Source organism: Lynx rufus, unplaced genomic scaffold (assembly GCF_022079265.1).
Source record: "Lynx rufus isolate CCGP_SWC_20201006 ecotype Redwood Valley unplaced genomic scaffold, mLynRuf1.p SCAF_3, whole genome shotgun sequence".
NCBI classification, from domain to species: domain Eukaryota; kingdom Metazoa; phylum Chordata; class Mammalia; order Carnivora; family Felidae; genus Lynx; species Lynx rufus.
The window spans coordinates 28,038,452-28,061,710 of NW_025814845.1; the positions used below are offsets into that span (position 1 = coordinate 28,038,452).

General features: G+C 40.2%; 1 protein-coding gene across 1 annotated transcript in view; it reads left to right on the plus strand.

Annotated features, from left to right (window-relative positions):
* Positions 1-23,259, plus strand: part of NWD2 (NACHT and WD repeat domain containing 2) — a 186,332-nt gene that overhangs the window by 86,948 nt on the left and 76,125 nt on the right. Inside the window, exon 3 of the mRNA XM_047090717.1 lies at positions 10,155-10,271. Within this exon, the coding sequence (XP_046946673.1) occupies positions 10,155-10,271 (117 nt within the window). The remainder of the gene's footprint in view (positions 1-10,154; positions 10,272-23,259) is intronic.

Consider the following 23,259-nt stretch of genomic DNA (forward strand, 5'->3'; position numbering starts at 1 on the left):
AGTCCTGGAAAACATCAGTTTACACTAAGGTTTAAATTGGATAAAACTGAAAGTTCACGGTCTCGTGCTAGCCAGAGGGTGGAGACTTGGACAGGAGGCACAAACTGGTCTTAGACAGAATTAAGAAGCTGCACTCTCTGTATGTATCCGAGTTGTAGGTTGAGTGAAATTCCATGTGTCTTACACTACCTTCACCTTGCTAACGATTACCAAGTTGAACAATCGCTTGGTCTCACACTGAAGGTCCATCCGCGGTTGCCCCCACCCACTCTTCCTCCGCCACAGCCCTCCTGCTCTGTCGAGCCCAGCCTCCTGCTCTATGCTGATTTTTTTCCTTGCAGCCGTCTGCCTGCTCATAAATCTCAAAATGTCTTTGCCTCCTGAGTTGCCAGAATACATCATTGGCTTTATAATTGACAGGCTGTGTTGTGATGCCCTTGGTTTTTTCTCCACATTGTCAACTGATGGACTTTTCCATTTCCTGTTAATCAAATGCGTGCTTCTTAAGTGAAATGTATATCCTCTTATGGAATCACAGGTTGTTTCACTCAGGCAAGCACTTCAATTTGTCTAGCTCACTTCACATTTCAGTTCTGCCCATCAGTGCCTGGACAGGTCTTACCAACTTGATATTCCATAGAAGTATTATAAGTGTGTGACATCATCTTTCTCCCATCCATGAGCCCATTGGTTACAAGAGGGAAGGAAGATTAATAGAGATGAGAAAGAGAAGGAAAGCAGTATGTCATAACTGACCTTCATTGTTCTAGTGTGATTGTAAGTGTTGGCTCACCATTTCTGCAGCACGGAGCGGCTCTTCTGGAATTCTCCTGCCTGACTTCCCAAGACAGTATTCTTGTTCCTCCTTTACCTGGTGTGCACAGACAATCTTCTGCCTAATATTTCTCCTAAATATAGAGCAGTGGCACTGTGGGGAGCTCCAGAATTTACTGGAGGAGCTATATACTTTGCTGAACATTTAATTCTGCTAAATTGTGGCTGGCTGATTACCCCAACGCTGAAAATCACCCAAGAAGATTAGTCCTCCAGTAAGCAGAATGAGAGATCCTCATTTGCAGGTGACATTTACGTGTCCCAGTTGGGTACAATCACCGTGAAGCCTTTCTCAGATTCTTAACACAAGGCACCTATTTCTTCCTATCCTCATTTTTTATTTCTTATAGTAGAGAGAGGAGACCTTTTAACAAGACTGCGCCGTAGAAAGAGCACTCTTATTTAAGAGATCTGATTTGTCAATAATTAGTTGTAAACCATCGAAAAAGTAACTTCAGCTCAGTTTTCTTGTTTCTTCTACTTGATCTGTATTTTTTTTTGGCTCCCACAGTTAATTATGCTGTGACCTCATCATCTCTTTATGGACAGGCTGTCACATTTCTGTCTTTGGGGAGCTTCTATCTAGAAGTCCCTCTTCTCCGAAGAACAGCCTCCTGTACATTTAACCTTCAAGTCCAGACTTCCTCACTAATGTCTCACCCTCAAGTCCTCAGGGCAGATTTAGGTCATTGGTCCCATGGGCCTCATGTATTTATTCACAGACATTGACTGAGCTCTTGCTCTGCACGAGGCAGAGTTGTGGGTGCAGCAGATACCACAGTATTGAAAACAAACCTAGGGGCGCCTGGGTGGCGCAGTCGGTTAAGCGTCCGACTTCAGCCAGGTCACGATCTCGCGGTCCGTGAGTTCGAGCCCCACGTCAGGCCCTGGGCTGATGGCTCGAAGCCTGGAGCCTGTTTCCGATTCTGTGTCTCCCTCTCTCTCTGCCCCTCCCCCATTCATGCTCTGTCTCTCTCTGTCCCAAAAATAAATAAACGTTGAAAAAAAAAAAAAAAAGAAAACAAACCTAGTCCCTGCCTTCGTGGAGTCATGAACGGTGGTGACCAGAGTGATGCTGGCTGCAAAGGGAACACAGGGTGCTCTGGGCGTGCGCAATGGGAGGCTTCCTCAAACTTTGAGGCCTCAGGACGGCTGCTGAGGAACTGATGTCTAAGCTGAATCCTGAAGGATGGGTAGATGCAGATGCCCACGTTGAAAAGAAGAAAAGTTCAGGCAGAAAAAACATATTTGCATAGGCAAGTTTGGAAAAGAACTTGAACATTATGCTGTACTCACTGCCTACCAGGCACTTACCCTGAGTGCTGTGTGTACTTTAACGTGTTTAATCATTGCTGTGAGCCTAGCCGGTAAATTCCATCTTCTCCATTTTATTGCCTGGGGATGCTTAGAAATACAGAAGTAAATAACTGCTAGAGATCTCATAGCTAGTAAGCCGCAGAGTCAGATTTGACCCAAGGCAGTTTGGCCCCAGTGTCCATGCTCTTCAATCATTGCACCAAAAAGCCTCTTATGTTCACATGTTCACAAAAATGTGTATGGCTAGGTACAGGTATGTAAATATAAACATCTATGTAAATATATGTGTACATTTCAATATATATTTATACATTTGTACAAACACATGTGTGAAGGGCATGCATATACATAGCTAGAACATGAACAGTGAGGGGGGAACGTGATATGAAATGAGGGTAGGGAGTTGGGTAGGGACTAGATCATGGAGGATCTCATAGAGCAAGTCAGGGATTCTAGATCCGATCTTCAGGCTGATAGGAAGCATGGGAAGTACCATAAAGTAAACAGCCCAGGTTCAAATCCCACCTCCATACTTGGACCTCCGGGGCTTTGCACAGGTTACTTCTCTCTGCCTCAGCTTTTTCATTTACAGAAGAGAGACAATATTCTTGTCTGTCTCGTAAGTTTAAGGAGTAAATAAGTTACTCTGTGTAGTATCTGGTAGAGTAGGAGGAAATCTTAGTTCTGGTGATCAGATCTGCATTCTAAAAAGCTCCCTCTGCCCGCCATGTCGTGAATGGATTAGAAGGAGCAAGGATGAAGGTAACGCAGGGAGTCGGAGCAGCAAGACAGGCACGGGTGCACTCCGATGCGGTGCTTGCTGAAATCCCAGCGACGAGAACAGAGCCAACTTTGGGTCTTTCACTCGGGCACCTGCTCTGTGGACCTGCCACCAAGGGAAGCCGGTCCCTGGTTGCTGCCTAGCTGCTGTTCCTTCATGGAGTGGGCTTCTCCAGCTTCTACTCCATGGACACTGGCTTCTAGCTTGTGGTTCTTTTTTCTGCCTCCAACAACAACTGCTCCCTTCCCTCTGCCTCCACGTTCATTAGGCCTGAAAAGTCCAAGGTGCTGCCTTACTCCGTGGTTTAGTTTTCTTCACTATCACATCAAATTGTTAGGGCTGTCCAGAGGCTAAATCTCCAAGACACAGAGGCCTCAGGTGTGAGCAGTTTGTCATCCTCATGAGGCTTTGGCTGAGGCATCACCCACCCTATGTCATACTCTTGGAGCCTTCTGGTGATTGTGTATGACCACTTGTCTCAGCCAGTCCTCCCTGGACTTGATTTAAGCACCTGACTTTCCCAGAAAAGTCCCATCTTAGTCATGCCCCCATGTATCTTTGTCCTATATGTCATGACCAAGAGAATAATCGCGAGGTGACCTAAAGTCAAGACTTGCTATAGTTCTAGTAAAAGGGTGGCCGTGGATGATGCGGAGCTGAAGAGGATTGTTTTTCTTATATCCTATGCATCTTAGGGAAGTCATTCTAACCAGAGCGAGAATTACCATACCTGTAAACTGTACCTCCCCAGTTTCTGGCGAACCTAGTCTGAGGTTTAAGACTCCTCCCTGTTTACATTCTCCTGCAAGGTGAACATTCTAGTAACAAGACACAACTAAATCAAAATCAAATGAGTGCTGTATTGACCTTGGAAGTTATGTCCATATCACCATAATGGTGCCCTTGTTCAAAACTTTCTGACCTGCTGTGTGTTCTTTTGAATATTTTTAGTGGTGGCAGATTTTAATCCCTTTAAGGATAGGTCTGATTTTTTTGAAAGAGCTTAAGGCCTTTTCAAAGCCATGTCTTACAATGTAAAGGCCAGTAAGGCTGGGAAAATACCATTTTTAATAAAAACAAATCTAACAGTAGAGTGACGAGGTTTTTTCAATACAAAATAAGATAATTCCTGCAGAGGAAATGCCCTGGGCAGTGGTAGAATCGTTGGCATGAACAGGTAGCCTCCCATTATAATAACTTTGAGAAACAGCCTTCGTTTCAGTACTGTGTCTGTTCGAAACCAAAATCGGCCGTACTGTCTCTGTAGTTACACTTTTGTCTTGCATTCAGGTAGCGTCATATGATAGCATGGGAAAATCGAGAAGGAACCTATTTTGGAAAATATTTCAATTCAAAGGCTGTTTCTGAAGAAATGATAGTGTGAGGCCATGGTAAATGCCAATTTGACCTTTTTTCTGGTAAATCATAAGGTTATGTTTGGTTTCTTACAGGCTGCTTTGTGTTTGCTTGGCAGTCTTGGTATTTAAATGGTTATGTCTGATTCGAGTGGCCAAATTTGTTAGGGCCTTTATTTGCTGGCTTTTTGTTTTCAGACCAATTCAGCACATTAGAATCATGATAAATTAGCTTTCCTAAGAATATTTTAAAGCAAGTTAGATGGCTTTAAGTACAGAAAGATAAAATCAAATTACTTTCCTGAGTGTTTATATTTCATGATGAAATAAGTAAAGGCACATAAAATGTGCTGTCAACAAGTTAGTATTCCAATAAATAGTAAATTAGATTCAGTGTCTGCAGTGCTTGGGCATTAGGCTAAAAGCTAAACTAATTTTTGTAAGTATATAATAAATCTTGTCTTGTTGGGCACTTTGGATTCCAACCACTTTTTGCCAGTTATTGATCATGCGAATAGACGGCAGATTTGCCTGCCTAAAATGGTGTTTTGTGTTGCATAAGTTGGATGTTTCCTTTATTTATTTCCTCTCTGCCTTCATGGTTGCTTGATTTTATCTTTTTTCATCATTTTCTGCCCATAAAGACGTTTGAGAAAGAATGACTTAAGGGAGAAAAGCTGGAAGCAGGAGAACATTTAAACAAAGTGACCAAAGTAAGGAGACGTGGCATTAGACAGCCCTGGATGAGGGCCATGGTGGCCAAACTTGAAGAAAGTCAATAAGCAAAACTTACTACAAAAGACTTCCATTGGTGGCAGATAAATCATGTGTCCCTTAGGCTTCTATTTGAAAATATAAGTGAAATCCTTGTTTTGACTCATACCCTGGTCATTTGTTCCACATATATTTATTTAGATTTTATTGTTGACTCTTAAGATCGTAGGCGCTTGATTTAAACATCTACTGTTGTTGCTCTCGGTTCTACTGTGAGTAGGAGACGGAAGACCTATAGAAAATCACAGTACTAAATGGATGCACAAAGTGTCATTGAGATGACAACCACAAAATCGTCCCCCTTAAAGTGCGTGATTCAGTACTTTTTAGTATAGTCAAAGTTGTGTAAGCGTTACAATTTTACAACCTTGTCATCACCTCAAACAAAAGTCACTCTCAAATTGGCTGTCACTCTCAAATTGGCCTGTTCCCCTCCCTCCCTGCTTAGCCAACCATTAAACTGTTGTTTGTCTCTGTAGATTTGCATGTGCTAGACATTTCATATACATGGAATCATATAGCGATTCCTTTATGACTGACTTTTTACTTAGAATAATGTTTTCAAGTCTCATCCATGTTGTAGCATCAGTATTTCACTACTTTTTATTGCCAAATAATATTCCATTTACAGATATACCACATTATACTTCCCCATTGATCGCTTGATGGACATTTGGACTGTTTCCACATTTTAGCTATTATGAATAATGTTGCTACGAATATCAGTTTTTGTGTGAACGTATGTTTTCATTTCTCTGGGAGAACTGCTCGATTGTGTGGTAACTCTGTGTAACTGAGTAACTGCCAGGCTCTTTTCCAAAGTGGCGGCACCATTTTATATTCCCACTAGCAACATATGACACTGCTCCACATTTTCATTAACACTTGTTATTATCAGTCTTTTTAATGGCAGCCACCCTAGTGGGTGTGAGGCATTGTCTCATTGTGGTTTTGACTTGTGTTTCCCTGATGACTGATGATGTTGAGTATCTTTTCATGTGCTTATTGACAATCTATATATTCTGTGAAGAAACGTCTACTCAGATCTTTCGTCCATTTTCGATCAGCTTGTCATCTGATGGAGCTGTAGGAGTTCCTTATGTATTCTAACTGCAATTCCATTATCATATAGGGTCCTCTTTCTCTTTTTTTAATGTTTAATTTTGAGAGAGAGAGAGAGAGAGAGAGAGAGAGAGAGAGAGCGAGCGAGCACATGAGCAGGGGAGGGCAGTGAGAGAGAGCGAGAGAGAATCCCAAGCAGGCTGCAGGCTGAGTGGAGCCCCACACAGGGCTCGATCCCACAACTGCAAGATCACGACCTGAGCCCATATCAAGAGTTGGACACTTGACTGAGAGACCCAAGTGCCCCTCTTTTTACTTTCTTGACAGCATCTTTTGAAGCACAAAACTTTGATTTTGAGGAAGTCCAACTTCTCACCTTTTTTCTTTGGTTACTTGTACTTTGCTATCATCTCTAAGAAACCATTGTCAAATCCCAGTTCACAAAAATATACTCCTGTGTTTTCTATAAAACTAGTTTTAATTCTAAAACTAATGTCTGTGATCTGTTTCAAGTTAATTGCTGTATATGATGTGAGGTAGGGTGTCAAACTTCATTCTTTTGTATGTGGATCTCCAGTTGTCCCAGTACCTTTTGTTGAAAATATGATACATTCCTCATTGGATTATTTTGGCACCCATGTTGAAATCTGTTGACCAGAAGTGTGAGGATTTATTTTATTCCATTGAATATCCTTATGCCAGTATCACACTGTCTTAATTATTGCACCTTTGTAGTAAGTTTGAATCTGGAAGTGAGAATCCTCTAACTTTGTTCTTCCTTTACAAGTTGTTTTAGCTATTCTGGAACAGCTAAATAGCTCTTGAATAGCTAAATTGCTAATAGCTCTTGAATTCCCATATTCTGGGGTTTAGGATCAACATGTCAATTTCTGTAGGTAAGCCAGCTTGGGTTTTATAGTGATTGCTGTGAATCTAAATATTAATTTGGGGAGTATTGCCATCTTAAGTCTCCCAGTTCATTTACTTGGGATGTCTTCCAGTTTGTTCAGATCATCTTTCATTTCTTTCAGTAGTGTTTTATAATTTTGAGAGTGTAAATTTTGCATTTCTTTTGTTAAATCTATCCCCTAAGTTTTTTATTCTTTCTGTTGCTGTTTTGTTTGCTCATTGCTGGTGTACAGAAGTACATTTGGTTTTTGTATGTTGATCTTGTATCCTACAACCTTGCTCAACTCGATGGTTCCTACACTTTTAGTGGTTTTCTTAGGATTTTAATATATAAGATCGTGTTATGTATGAATAAAGATAGATCTACTTCTTCCTTTCCTATCTGGATGCATTTTATTTCTTTTTCTTGCCTAATTGCCCTGACTGGAACATCCAGGAAAGTGTTGAATAGAAGTGGTGAGAATGGATATCCTTCCCTTGTTCCTAATCTTAAGGGCAGAGTTTTCATTATTAAGTATGCTGTTATTATATGCCCTTTATTCGGGTTAAGGTAGTGAATTTCTATTCCTAGTTTTTTGTGTGTTTTATCATAATGGGGTGTTAGGTTTTGTCAAATGTTTTTTCTGTATCTGTTAAGATTGGTCATTTGATTTTTTGTCCCTTTATTCTATTGGTATAAAGTGCATCACCTTAGTTAATTTACTGGTGCTCAGCCAACTTTGCATTCCTGGGATAAATACCACCTAGTTGTGTTGTGTAATACTTTTTACATGCTGCCAGATTAGGTTTTCAAGTGTTCTTGAATATATTTGAGTATTCTAGAATCTTCTCCTTTTGTTTTATATTCATGAGATACTGCCCTGTCATTTTCTTATATGTTTGTCTGCCTTTAGTATGAGGGTCACACTGGTCTCAAAGAATAAGTTGGGAAGTGTTCTCTAATTTTTGGAAGACTGTGAAGAATTGATAGAGTTCACAACAGTGCATCCATCTGAACCTATGCTTTTCTTTCAAATTCCTACTTAATCTCTTTTCACATTTCTGTTCATATTTTGTTTTGTCTTGAGTCTGTGTGATTTGTCTCTCTCTAGGTATTTGTCCATTTAAGTAATCTAATTCATTGGCATATAGTTGTTCATCGTATTCTCTAATAATCCTTTTTCTATTTCTATAAGGTCAGTAGTAATGCCTCTCTTTCACTTGTGATTTTGGTAATTTTGAGTATTTTTTTTAATGCAGCTAAAGTTTTGTTCCACTGTGTTCGGAGAACTTTTGGTTTCACTGATTTTCTCTATTGGTTTAATATTTTCTTTAATAATTTTTTTCACTATATTTGTTACTCATAGTTATTTTAAGACCCATCTTCTCAGAAACTATGTATGATTTATACCAACTTAATTTCATTGAGCTAGCATACTTCTTTATAACTCTATTCCCTTTTTGGACTTTTTATATAGGTTACATATCCAATTATATTTTATATAATTTTATGTCCTTTAAAGAGGAGAGGAGAGCAGGTATATATTGATAGCATTTGCTATATCAAACTTTATATTTACCATTTCTTTTTCTATTCATTTGTTCTAAATCAGACCTTTCCCCACATATGTCCAAACAGTGTCAGCCAAAAGGATGGAAAACAGGCTCTCTGAATGACTGTTAATCTGTGCGTGGTACAACTAAGTGTCAGCATTCACATTGCAGATCTGTGTGTTTGACAAGTTATTGGTAGATGGCCAAAAATGTCTTGTTCTAATAATCTCAGTAACTTACAGTTATGCCAGATTAAAGTTTCTGTTATGGTGAAGTAGTCTGTATCTGTGCTTTCCAACATGAGAGTCAGTAGCCACATGTGGCTATTGAGTATTCGGACTGAATTCATTTTAATTTATATTTAATTTTAAATAGCCAAAGTTATAGGCTCTCATACGGGACACCGAAGTTATCATCTCAGATGACTCCTTCCTTAATACTGTGATTAAACTTTGTAAGGTAGATTAAAGGGAAGAACCCCCAAAATATATGATATTCATCATTTATCATAAAACATAAGGATATTTTTTAAGAAGTTGTTATATCTTTGTCAGCCATCTAAAAACTCATATGCACATAGACAAAGAACTGGTGCAGACACACCCATGCAGGGCCATGGCCAGGAGACGGGAGGTACGCGAGCCCTTGAGGTCCGCTTGGGGCACCATTGGAGGACACACGCTCTGTGCCTGCGTCTCCGTGAATGCCATACAAACAGCCAGTACGGAGGGGAGGTTCTTTTTCTGCTTGTGGGAAACAAGAAAAAGGAAATCTTCAAAGCTACAATTGGAAACATTTACCTTATGTATGCAGAACATCAGTTGAGTAAAGGGAAGGAAACCCATAATGTTCTTCATAGATTTTTCAAAGAGTGTGCTTGTGGAAGTTTTCACAGACTCTCAGCATCTTCCCTCATACTCTTTGAAGTAAGGAAATAGAGGATCCTATTATCCTCTCTTCTCATTAAGGCATACCGCCTTTCATTGTTTCCAATACTTGTTTCTCAGACATATATTGATGAAAGCCAGACTGCTCTCAGATGAAACAGACATAAACAAAATGTCTATTCCCGTGGGATAAAGCATGATAAAAATAAATACATAAAACCTAAAAACACCTGTTAAGAAATGTAGATGTTTCCCTCTAGGTCAGTATATATTAATGCCCATTATGGTTTTCCCTTCTCATATTAAGATGCACAGCACCATTATACACTATTGTTTAATTGTCTCAAATAATGTGGTTGCCATATCCCAGTTGCTTCCAGACATGTTTTTGAACTCCTGTTACCATTTCAATATAAGGAAAAGTTGGTTCCACAAAACCTCTGCTGACAGTTAACATTTCATTCTTCTCTGGGCCTATGTCAACAGTATAATAAAGAACAAAAGACATTACAGTATGTACACCTATCATGGGGTAAAACAGTATATCTGTTTGGATCTTAAATATAATTTTCCCTCTTAAGGGAAAACGTGCTGCAAAGAGGAAAGTTAAAAGTCACGTTAGCTTAACACTGTAAGTAAGAATAAAGGGAAATTAAGTTTTCCTGCAGGTAAACTAATGTTGCCTCATCCATTGGTTCCCAGGTCATAGATCTCTACTGGGGCATCGATGAGGACGAGTGGGACAGCCCCGAGCTCCAGAAGACACGCATGAAGCAGCTGGAGGAGTGTTTGAAAACTTCCGCAGGTCCATGTTTTGTTGTGGGTATAAAAACACTAATGCTTTATATGAAATTGTAGATGACTGTGAGAATTGTTGTTGGTTTGTGATTCTTAAGGGACTTTTAGTTATTTTGAATGAGGAACAAATCCTGGCTTTTCTCTACCTATTGAAAAACTATAAACTGTCTCCTTGCCCTAAATGTGTGAGAACAAAACCTTCAGCTTCTCCATAAGCAGCACTGCAAATTCACAGTGAATAATTCGCAGTGGTAATCGAAGGGGTGACTTGGGTCTGACAGCAGTTTCCCCCACACCTTGTGATTAGCAGTAAGGATTACTGTGTCCGTGTACAGTAAGTAGCCCGATTTTCTTTACAGGGTATAATGTATTACATCAGTGTCTCCCTTTCTTGACACCGGAATTGTTGGCAGGTTGTTTGTTTTTTTTGTTTTTTTTTTAACACACTGACTGAAACATTTGTTAAAGTAAACCAATGTAGGACGTCAAATCCACCAATAGAAAGTGATGCCCTATGGGAGGAAAAAATTCTTCAGAGTGATTTTCAGCTAGATGCTCATTAAAGGCTACAAATGCACAGGTTTTTCAAGTGAGACATATTTTCCAAAGAATACGTACTCTTCTATGTACACACAGTGGTAGTATGATCTGGCAGGTGATTGTGTCAAATCACTGCCTTAATTTAGCTTAAGAAAGAATTAGCTTCTCCTGAATCCAGACAGATTTTAGCAATTGATATGGAAGTTACCCCTCTCAACACAGAGATGTTGAGGCTGATAGATGAATCTGAAACTAGTGAATGCTTCAAAGAAAATATCATACAGTTAAAAGCCTAGAGTTAGTGTGTCAGCAAGAGTTTTTAATATTTATTTGCATTTCTATTTATATTCAGTTCCACAAAGGATTAGGAAGACAGAGATGATATCAGATATCCAGCCACACGATAGTGAAGTTCTTCCTGAGGATAATAAAGTGCATAAAGGTTCTACAGCATTTTTAGTATCAGTATATAAATTATTTACTTATTTGCCAAATACTTAATGCCTCTGTGCCAGGCCTTGCTCTTAGTGCTGGGGATATGGTGGGTTGACCCATATGAAATGGTTATTTTGTCTGCCACTTATGATTTAACCTTAGTTTTGAACTAAGAAGATAAAACTCCCTGCCCTTAAGCAAAAACAATATAAAAACAGAGAGGGGGACAAAATAGAGGAGACTCTTAACTATAGAGCACAAACTAAGGGTTGCCGGAGGGGTTGTGGGTGTAGGGATGGGCTAAATAGGAAGGGGCATTAAGGAAGACACTTGTTGGGATGAACACCGGGTGTTTGCAGAAGACTGATAAAACTAACCACTTTCAAAAGTTTTAATAATTTTTGGGCACATACAAATAAAATAAAGAATAAATTGCCAAAATAAATAAATAAATCAGACAAAAAAAACCCCAAAAAACTCCTTGCCCTTTCGAGAGCTTAATATTCTTAAGTGGGCCCAAGCAAAAATGAAGAAAATAAGGAAAATAATAAGTGCTATGGAGAAGAATACAAAAAGGAAGGAGAAGAGGGAAGACCCATGAGGGGAGAGATTTGTTATTTTCGGTAGAGTGGTTGGAGACAGGCCTTACTGCTAAGGTGTGGGTAGTGCCTGTGAAGGGAGATAGGAGGAAGGACGGGAAAGAACCAGGTATATTTCCAGAGCAGAGTGTTCCAGGGAAAGGACTTGGGACCATGCTTGGCATGTTCAGGGAACAGTATGAGCAAGAGGGGGGGGGGGGGGGGACAGGATGATCTTGGGCTTGCTCATCTTGAAGTTGGCTGCAGAGATTTTGCTTCCAATGACCTGAGAAGCCACAGAGTATTTTGAGAAGACTGATGTGACCTAACCTCTCTTAAGGCCCACCACGGCTGCCAGGTGTAACATAGAGGGCAGAGCGGGGAGCCCCCTTAGAGTGCTAATGCAGGAAGCCAAACGAAAATACATGACTTAAGGGGTTGAAGAGTGGACATCTAACAACAGTGTCCTGTGGTCTGAACAGAACAAGACAGTCCTGAAAGCCATGTAAGATATCTGAAGATTTAGTAGGGGAAGAGGAATTAAGACCTTTTCCATGGGTCTTCAGAGGACAAAATTAGGACCGGCAGCTGGAAGGAACAAGAAGACAGGCTTCAGCTCCAGGTGAAGAAGTTGGAAGATACAGCACTCACTGGTTTGGGGGGGTCGCATATCCCTGGGCTCTGACATTTCATAGCTGCCTGACAGTGGAGGAGTTTCTTTACTACCCTCAGCCTCAGTTTCTTTATCTGTGAAATGGGGATGATGCTGATAATAGTTCTCTGTCTCCTGGGGTCCCTCTGAGGATGAAATGACATTCCAGAGCACTTTGTAGTGTCTCATATCCAGAATCCGCAGTAAGTGTTGTATCACTGTTACCTCTCAAAACTGTCTAAAGATGAAATCATCCGGCCCAGAGTGCAATGAATGCATCATTAAGAAAGTTGTCATCAAAGGAGAGGTAGGGGTGCTGTACAGGAGACTCAGTGGAAGACAAGTTAGACCAGGTTCCGTGATGCTTGGAAAGCCCAACTGGGGAGGTCCGCCCTGGGGAATCACCGTTGTTATGCTGTCCTGATTCAGCCTCAGAAAAGTCAGGAATGAGAGGGACATTCTCCACAACCCCCCCCCTTTTTTGTTTCCCTGTAGAGCACCATACCCAAACTACTAAAATTAGCGACGGCCATTAATTCTCACAATTTGCTGGTAGGGAAGTGAATAAAGACAGCCAGCTTCAGCAGGTTCTGAGAATAAAGGTTAAATGAGAGAACATAGGAACAGCTTCATTGAATGTAAACAAATGATTTATCCCTTCTCCTGTTCCATGTTGAAACTCAGGGGAACCAGGATGAAACCCTGTGGATACAGCCAGGATTACTCATCCCAGTGATCCTAAACCAGGCAAGACTTCTCTCCCTGCTTATAAGAAATATAGTACGTCTCTTATGGCCTTTCTTGTTGTAACTATGGTAACAGCAGGCGTGCATGCGTCGCCTTTGAGCTCCAGTTTCCTTGCCCAATGCTTCCTTGCGTTACTTCTAGAAGTCATCATGACCCCTGTGGCTTGCAGCCCATGGCATATTATTCCCCCTAGTGCTAAAGTCTTTGGCAGGAAAATTCGCTATTGCTGAATGACAAAGTTTGTGTATTTTCAAAGGCTTCACAAATACTAGCCTTATGTTAGATGCAGATAAATTCTGCAACCAAACAAAGCTCGGTTTAAGTACCCGGGGAACTGAGACCCAAAGGGAACTTGGATCGAAACGTTCTATGTGCTTGGCTCTTTCCAGCATCCTTTCCCAAAAGCGGTCCTTTGGGATATGGCCTGAGGTCGTACAGTCAAGAAGGCTAATCCTCCACACCTGTCTGTGCACATGTTTGATCACAGGATGGGATGGCATCAGGTGCCTACACACGTGTCCATTTTCTCAGAGGATCCCCTCAGGAGACCTGTCATACTGAGAATACATCATTTTCTTGTAGGAAAGCACACGCAGTGGGAAAAAGCCACACTTTGTATTTTGCAACCTGAGTTAGAGCCCTGGTTCTGACAGAGCCGTTAACTAACCTCACCCTGCTTTAATTACCACATCCATAAAATGGGGAAATAACCATGAACTACAGCAAACGTAGAACAAATATCAAAGGTTTGCTGTAGGAACCAAATGTGATAGTTCTTGATAAAGGGATGCACAACCATTAGTTATTATTAAAGTGGGATTTATTTTCAAGTGAGAATAAAACGCTTTTACCCGTAATGGGCATTTATGCAATATTGGACATTTTTCCCTTTGAAAATGGTGATGATAGTCTAAATGTAGAAAAGCACTAAGACTCGATTCACACCATCAGATAATAGAGAGCAGATAATAGAGTCAAATGTTATAGGGGTTTTGAGCTCATTCTTAACAAACGTTGTAAAATGTAGAGTATATATTCATTTGCTGGATAGGAATTTGCTGGAATTTACTTAGACCTTGACCTGCTCCCAAGGAGGGGTGTTGACCAGGACCGCACTGTTTACAGGAAGACATCTTACACCGGAGTCCAGAGTCCTCATCTTCAGAGAGTTGCCTCAGCCCCCACCAAGTGTGGGAAGCTTAGCAGAATCTTCCCCACAACCTGTCCCACCCACTTAGTCCAGAAAAACCTCTTATGAAGGGGGAGGGGGGATGCCCTTGAGCAGAGTTCCCGTATCCGTGGCCCTCTTCGTGATGCGTGTTTAGGGAGAGGAAGCATTTTCTTGTCATCCTTCCAAATTTGGAGTACCCCAAAAGAATTGCTTGTGACATTTCAGCATTGACCCTGGACCTTAGGTGAAGGCCTGTGTCTTGGCCAAAGTTCATTAAAGCAACTGTTGGCTTGAGGAACTGGGAGTTTGAGAAGCTTCCTTACAGGATTAGAAGAGCTTCCGCCAAGGGTGTCAGAGCTGTGGGAGATGCAGACAGCGTCTCGCTACATTCCCTCAGTCCAGAGTGGGTGATGTGGAGATTTACTGAGGGAGAGGCATTGGCAGGCTACCCGAGGGGGTTCGAGCCAGGCCTGTGCAGCCAATACAGGCAGCTCCAGTTACCACGGACTGAGACAGGTAAGAGGTGATTCCATGACTTCACATTCAGAGGGCCATTCCCCGTATCTTAAGAGTCGGGACAAAGAGAATGCGGCGTGCTTTGTCAATTTCCAGAAGTCTCAAGGAGCCATAGTCCATATAGCATCCTCACTGGGGTACCAGACGTAAACAGACATAATCTGTCAGCATTGGATAGAGAAGCAACCCAAAAGAACGGAACTAATGCCATCATTCTGACCTGAGCGTAAGTGGATGCACACCCATCTTCCACCCCACCCCACCCACCCCTACACACACACACACTACCGTCACTGGCACCAGTGGTACTTGCAGAGAGCACTCTTGCCGACCACAGACGTCTCCTGGCAGCTGCACTTGAGACTATGCACAAAGTGGGAAGAAGGAAGCTCGGAAATAGACATTTTCAACTGGGCTAAATTTCAAAACAGAAATATGAAAACAGAAAGAAAGGGACCAAGAAATCGATCACTATTGAGCAATTTAAAGTTTTTCCACTAGGCAGAAGAATAAAGATGAGACAGAGCAAGGTCCATAGTTGTTACTGGTAAAAATGAAACCTTTCCATATTTGCACATCACAGAGGGACACTACTGAATGGAGCCTACAGCACACGGATCCGTTCCTTGTCACCTGCCCCCACTCTCCTCCAGCTGCCATGATGCTTCAGATTTGGGATCGTTTTGGTTTTTTAATAATTTTCAGTGAAGGAAAACTATACAGTGAGAGTTCTGAAATCACTGAATTTGAAAGATGTGTTCTCGGGGGCGCCTGGGTGGCGCAGTCGGTTAAGCGTCCGACTTCAGCTCAGGTCACGATCTTGCGGTCCGTGAGTTCGAGCCCCGCGTCGGGCTCTGGGCTGATGGCTCAGAGCCTGGAGCCTGTTTCCGATTCTGTGTCTCCCTCTCTCTCTGACCCTCCCCCGTTCATGCTCTGTCTCTCTGTCTCAAAAATAAATAAACGTTAAAAAAAAAAAAAAAAGAAAGATGTGTTCTCACAACAGTTTAGCTTTGCAAAATATTTCATTTTATCCACATTCCATTATATGATTGATTTACCGTTTTAGGTATACTAAATTAAATAGAAACATGAAAAAAGAATACAAGTGTTTAGTCTCAGTTTGTACTTCAAAAAAATATGCAGGGGTTGTGTATGATTTAGTTCTCACATTTATAGGTACAGGTTTACTAGTCAAAACATATGAAAAATAGAAAAATAGTTATTGATCAGAGCTGGAAAACATTTAATCAATCTAGATTTTTTTTTAAGTCCTTCCCTAAAAAAATTAAATAAAACTTAAGCTGAAGCCTTGGATTTTCAACATGAAGTCGTATAGGGGCACCTGGGTGGCTCAGTTGGTTGAATGTCTGATTTTGGTTTCGGCTCAGGTCATGATCCCAGGGTCATGGGATTGAGCCCCGTGTGGGGCTCTGCACTGAGCGTGGAGCCTGCTTGAGATCTGTTCTCTCTCTCTCCCCCACCCCTCTGCTCCTCACCCTGAATTGCATACTCCCTCTAGAAAAAAATTTTTAAGACATTTTTATAAAATTAAGCTTGTCCAGTTGAAACCAACTAGTTACTGTAGCTCTAAAATAGGTTCCAGTTGGGTTCCAATAAATTACCTGGTTATCACCCAAGTAATGATAGAATGAGCAAACACTGAAAATTATTGAAAAGGAAGCTAGTTATTTATAGAATCCAAGAGATTCCTTTAGTTCATTTTTGCTAATATATATAGTTTAAGCACGGTTTCACAGTAAGAAGAATTATGGACCGAAGAGAGAACAGGAGAGCAGTCAACCTCTGTATAACTTAATTGGTAAGAAAAAGTGTTCATTGGAAACTGTAGTCCAAAGGACTTATGTTTCCGAGTGGAATTTCAACCACTTAAAAAATTATAAATATCCTGTTTTTACAGAGATAGTAGAGCTTTGAAGATATCAACAATTAGACAAGTTCCATGTCCAGAGAGAAAAGTCCTTTCTTGGTGAGCTGGCATTACATTTGGAGGAGGGCCAAAAGTAAACACAGTTTTCTCCATGAGACATGTACTGCTCAGTGGGCAACATGGAATAATGGAAAGCTGGGATGGAAAAGCAGAGTGGTCTTCTTCCACAATCTCTTACTGTTTAGAAAAACAAAGTCCACTGAAACCTAACATGAATATCAAGTCTTGCCATTGACACATTTGAATTCAAAGTCAACTGAATCCAACTAAACCTACAACCTAGTTGCACCCAGTTCAAATACTGCAACTGACATGATCAGCCTCTTCTCCTGCCTAACAGAGAGGAAATGCAATTTGCCATTTGCAAGGCAACAGCTCTTCTAAATACAATACCCAGACAAAAATAGACACATAAATAAATGGAACAGAGTAGGGAGCCCAAAAATAAACCCACACTTATATGGTCAATTAATCTATGACATAGGAGCCAAGAATATACAATGAGGAAAAGATAGTCTTTTCAAAAAACGGTGCCCAGAAAACTGGACCACTTTCTTTACACCATATGCAAAAAATCAAAATGGATTAAAGAACTAAATGTGAGACCTGGAACCCTAAAACTCCTATTAAAAAACAACAACAACAACAACAAATATAGGCAGTAATTTCTTGGATATCAGCTTAGCAACATTTTTCTAGATATGTGCCCCAGGCAAGGGAAACAAAAGCAAAAATAAACTATTGGGACTACACCGAAATAAGGTTTTGCACAGCAAAGGAAACCATCAACAAAGTAGACAACCCACTGGGAGAAGATTTATGCATATGATATATCTGATAAAGCATTAATATCCAAAATATATGAAGATTTTACACAACACCAAAAAGCAATAGGATTTAAAAATGGGCAGAAGAGGGGCACCTGGGTGGCCTAGTTGGTTGAGCGGCCGACTTCAGCTCAGGTCATGACCTTGTGGTTCATGAGTTTGAGCCCCACATCAGGCTTACTGCTGTAAGCACAGAACCCACTACATATCCTGTGTCCCCCTCTCTCTGCCCCTCTCCTGCTTGTACTCTGTCAAAAATAAATAAACATTAAAAATGGGCAGAAGATGTGTAGCAGCAGAAGAACCATATAATCCAGTAATCCCACTGGGTAGTTAGCCAAAGAAAACAAAAACAGATTCAAAAAGTTACATGTATCCCTGTATTTTATTGCAGCATTATTTACAGCAGCCAAGATATACAGTCATCACAAGTGTCCATTAATGAATGGATAAAGACTCTGTGAAATATATATATAGATATCACAATGGAATATGAACCATAAAAAATGATATCTTGCCATTTGCAACAACATAGATGTACCTAGAGGGCATTATGCCAAGTGAAATAAGTCAGGGAAAACAAATACTATATGATTTTCCTTTTTTTGTAGTTCCAGATTTTTAAATTCCAGTTAACAGACAGTGTAATATTAGTTTCAGGTGTAGAATTTAATGATTCATCACTTACATACAATACCCAGTGCTCATCACAACGTGTGCCCACATACAATACCCAGTGCTCATCACAACGTGTGCCCTCCTTAATACCCACCACCCACTTAACCCATCCCCTCACCAACATCTCCCCCAACCCAGCAACCCTCAGTGTGTTCTTTTTAGTTGAGTCTGTTTTATGGTTTGCCTCTTTTATCCCCCCTTGTTCATCTGTTACATTTCCTAAATTCCACTTATGAGTGAAATCATGTTGTCATTCTTGGACTTATTTCACTTAGCATAATACTCTCTAGTTCCATCCACATCATTGCAAATGGCAAGATTTCATTGTTTTTGATGGCTGATATTTCATTGTGTGTGTGTGTGTGTGCGTGTGTGTCCATCCCACATCTTCTTTATCCATTCATCAGTCAGTGGACATTTGGGACCTTTCCATAATTTGGCTATTGTTGATAATGCTGTCATAAACATCAGGGTGCATGTTTCCTTTGAATAGGTATTTTTGTATCCCTTGGGTAAATACCTAGCAGTGCAATTTCTGGATCCTAGGGTAGTTCTATTTTTAACTTTTTGAGGAAACTCCATACTGTTTTCCAAAGTGGCTACACCAGTTTGCATTTCCACCAACAGTGTGAGAGGGTTCCCCTTTCTTTAGCCATTCTGACAGGTGTGAGGTGATATCATGGTTTTGATTTGTATTTCCCTGGTGATGAGAGATGCTGAGCCTCTTCACGTGTCGGTTAGCCATCTGGATATCTTCTTTGGAAAAATGTCTGTTCATGTCTTCGGCCCATTTTTTAACTGGATACTTGTTTTTGTGTGTTCCATTTTATAAGTTCTTTATAGATTTTGGATACTAACTCTTTGTCATAGGTGTCATTTGAAAATATCTTCTCTATATGATTTCACTTATATGTGGAATCTAAAATAAATTTGAACGGGGCATCTGGGTAGCTCAATTGGTTGAGCATCTGACTTCAGCTCAGGTCACGATCTCACAGCTCGTGAGTTCGAGCCCCGTGTTGGGCTCTGTGCTGACAGCTCGGACGCTGGAGCCTGCTTCAGATTCTGTGTCTCCCTCTCTCTGCCTGTAACCCACTCGCATTCTGTCTCTGTCTCTCTCAAAAATAAATAAACGTTAAAAAAATTTTAAATAAATTTGAACAAGCAAATCAACAAAACAAAACAAAAAACCCAAAAAACAAAAACAAACAAACAAAACAGACTCTTAAATACAGAGAACTGGTAGTTTCCAGAGGGGAGGTAGGTGAGGGAGTGGGTGAAATAGATAAAGGGGATTAAGAGGTATAAAATTCCAGTTATAAAATAAGTAAGTCACAGAGATGAAAAGTACAGCACAGGGAATACAGTTGACAAAATTTTAAGAGCATTTGGTGACAAATAGTGAATACACTTATTGTGGGAGCACCAAGTATAGAATTGTTGAATCTGTATGTTGTACACCTAAAAATCCTACAATATTATATGTTAATTATGCTTTAGTAAGAAAATAATAAATGTAATGCTCAGAATACAATGAAAATTACAAGCCATGCAAAGAATCAAGAAAATATGATTAATAAGCAAGAAAAAGTAGATAATAGAAGTCAGACCCCCAGATGACTAGATAGAGTTGACAGGCAAAAGCTGTTGGATAACTATTTTTAAATGTTAATGAAAATAGATGAAAAGTAAGGTAAAATGAATGAGAAGATGGATAATTTCAACAAAGACATGGAATCTATAAAAAATATGAAAGAATCAAATGAATATTTTAGAATTAAAATGTATACAGTGTCTAAAAGTTGAAACTTACTTGATGGGCCTAATAGTAGACTCAACACAGTAGAAGGCAAGATTAGTGAACTCAAAGAGAAGTCAGTTAAAATATATGTAAATTGAAGCATAGATTTTCTTTAATAGAGTAAAAGAAACAGAATAAAATAGACGAGACATGTGAGGTACAAATCGTCTCACAGGAGTATAACTGGTGTCTCAGAAAAAGACACCGAGAAAAAAGATGTGAAGTAACAAGTGAGAATTTTCCAAAACTATTTGAAGACATCAACCCACACAGATTCAAGAAGCTCAGTAAACTCCAAGGAAATTGCACCTGATCACATTTTAGTAAACTGCTGAAAAGCAAAAATAAAGAGGAAAAAAAAACACCTTAAAATCCATCAGAGAGGAAAAAATTATTACCTTCAGAAGAACAACAGAGAGCCTATCAGTTGACTTTTTAATAGAGAAATTCTTGAAGTTAAAAGACAATGAAATAACATCTTTAAAGAGCTAAAGGAAAAATAAAAAAACAGTCAAGCTTGATGGCTATACCTAGTGAAAGTATCCTGCAAACACAATAAATTAAGAGGTTTTCAGACAAAAACAGAAAGACCTTGTCATACACATTCAAAGGAAAACTAAAAGATGGTTTTCTGCCTTAGAGAAAATGACCACAAGGAGAAGTTCAAATCCATAAAAAGGAATTAAGAGCACTGAAAAGGATAATGTCAAAGAGTATTGACTGTATTAAGCAACTAATAATGCTGTGTAGGGATGGTAACATGAAAGGCAGATATAAGCCCATTATAGCTCAAAGGGCAAAAGGGACAAATGTGGTTAAAGGTAGTGGTTACCTCTTTTAAAGGTAGTCTTGCATTACTTGGGAAGTGATAAAGTAAAACTTAGAGCTTATCTGTATTTAGTGAAGGATGAATATTATACCTATATAGGTTCTGCTAAACATAGGTATAATATTCATTCATTATAATGAATGATATCAAAATTTCATGTAAGAGATTAAATAGAATAACTCCTCTAAAAGAGGGCTAGAAAAGAATAAAGCATGGATGCAATAAATAGAAAGGGGGAAGCCTTAACCCCAACTATTTCATTAAATTTAAAATAGACTAAACACTCCAACTAAGATACAGATACAACTATGTGCTGTCCACTAACAAAAACAAAGTTTTGTTAGGCTTTAAGCTAAGGGTTTAAGCTAAGAAGACATAGGGACATTTCATAAGATAAAAAGTTCAATTCAGTGGGAAGATGTAATATTCCTTTAAGCACCTAATAATACGGCTTCAAAATACAGACACACCTCGAGATATTGCAGGTTCGGTTCCAGGCCACCACAATAAAGTGAATATCAAAATAAGGTGAATCAAATGAATTTTCTGGTTCCCACTGCATGTAAAAGTTATGTTTACACTGTATTGTAGTCTATTCATAATAGCATTAGGTCTTAAAACAGCGTATAATTGTATAAATGTAAATTGTCAATTTAAAAATACTTTATTTGGCTAAAAAATGCTAACCATCATCTGAACTTTCACTAAGTCATAACCTTTCTGCTGATGGAGGGTCCTGCCTCGATGTGGATGGCTGCTGACCCGTCAGGAAGGTGGTTGCTGAAGGTTAGGGTGGCTGTGGCAATTTCTTAAAAGAAGACAATGAAGTTTGCCCTATCAAGTGACCCTTCTGTGTAGCATCAGGTGCTGTTTGGTAGCATTCTAACCCCAGTAGAACTTTTTTCAAAATTGGGAGTCCCTCCTCTCAAACCCTGCCAGTGTTTCATCAACTTAGTTTATGTCATATGCTAAACCCTTTGTTGTCATTTCAGTAACCTTCACAGCATCTTCAGGAGTAGATTCCATTTCACTCATCCATAAGAAGGAACTCATCATCTGTTAAAGTTTGATCATGAGATTGCAGCAATCCAGTCACGTCTTCAGGATGCACTTCTAATTCTGGTTCTCTAGTTATTTCCACCACACCTGCAGTGACTTCCTCCACCGAAGTCTTGAACCCCTGAAAGTTTTCCATGAGGGGTGGAATTTCTTCCAAACTCCTGTTAGTGCTATTTATATACTTATGCTGAATTTCCCCATGAATCATACATGTTCTTAATGGCACCTCAGACCATGAATCCTTTCCAAAAAGCTTTCAGTTTACTTTGCCCAGATTCATCAGAAGAATCACTATCTATGGCACTATGGCTTTACAAAACGTATTTCTTTAATAAGACTGCAAGTTGAAAAGACACTTTGATCCAGGGGCTGCAGAATGGTTGTGTTATCAGGCATAAAGAGGACATTAATCTCGTTGTCCATCTCCATCAGAGCTGTTGGGTGACCAGGTACATGGTCAACATGCAGTCGTATCTTCAAAGGAATCTTTCTGAGCAGTAGGTCCCAACAGTTAGCCTAAAACATTCAGTAAAACATTCAGTAAACATTCATGTAAACAGATGTGCTGTCATCCAGGCTTTGTTGTTCCCTTTACAGAGCAAAAGCAGAGTAGATTTAGCATCATTCTTAAGGGCCCAAAGATTTTTGAAATGGTAAATGAGCAATGGCTTCAACGTGAAGTCACCAGCTGCCTTGGCTCCTAACAAGAGAGCCAGCCTGCCCTTTGAAGCCAGCCACTGACTTGTCCTCTTTAGCTATGAAAGTCCCAGATGGGGCGCCTGGGTGGCTCAGTCGGTTAAGCGGCCGACTTCAGCTCAGGTCATGATCTTGCGGTCCGTGAGTTCGAGCCCCGCGTCGGGCTCTGTGCTGACAGCTCAGAGCCTGGAGCCTGTTTCAGATTCTGTGTCTCCCTCTCTCTGACCCTCCCCCGTTCATGCTCTGTCTCTCTCTGTCTCAAAAATAAATAAACGTTAAAAAAAAATTTGGGGCGCCTGGGTGGCGCAGTCGGTTAAGCGTCCGACTTCAGCCAGGTCATGATCTCGCGGTCCATGAGTTCGAGCCCCGCGTCAGGCTCTGGGCTGATGGCTCGGAGCCTGGAGCCTGTTTCCGATTCTGTGTCTCCCTCTCTCTCTGCCCCTCCCCCGTTCATGCTCTGTCTGTCTCTGTCCCAAAAATGAATAAACGTTGAAAAAAAAAAATTAAAAAAAAAAAAAAAAGAAAGTCCCAG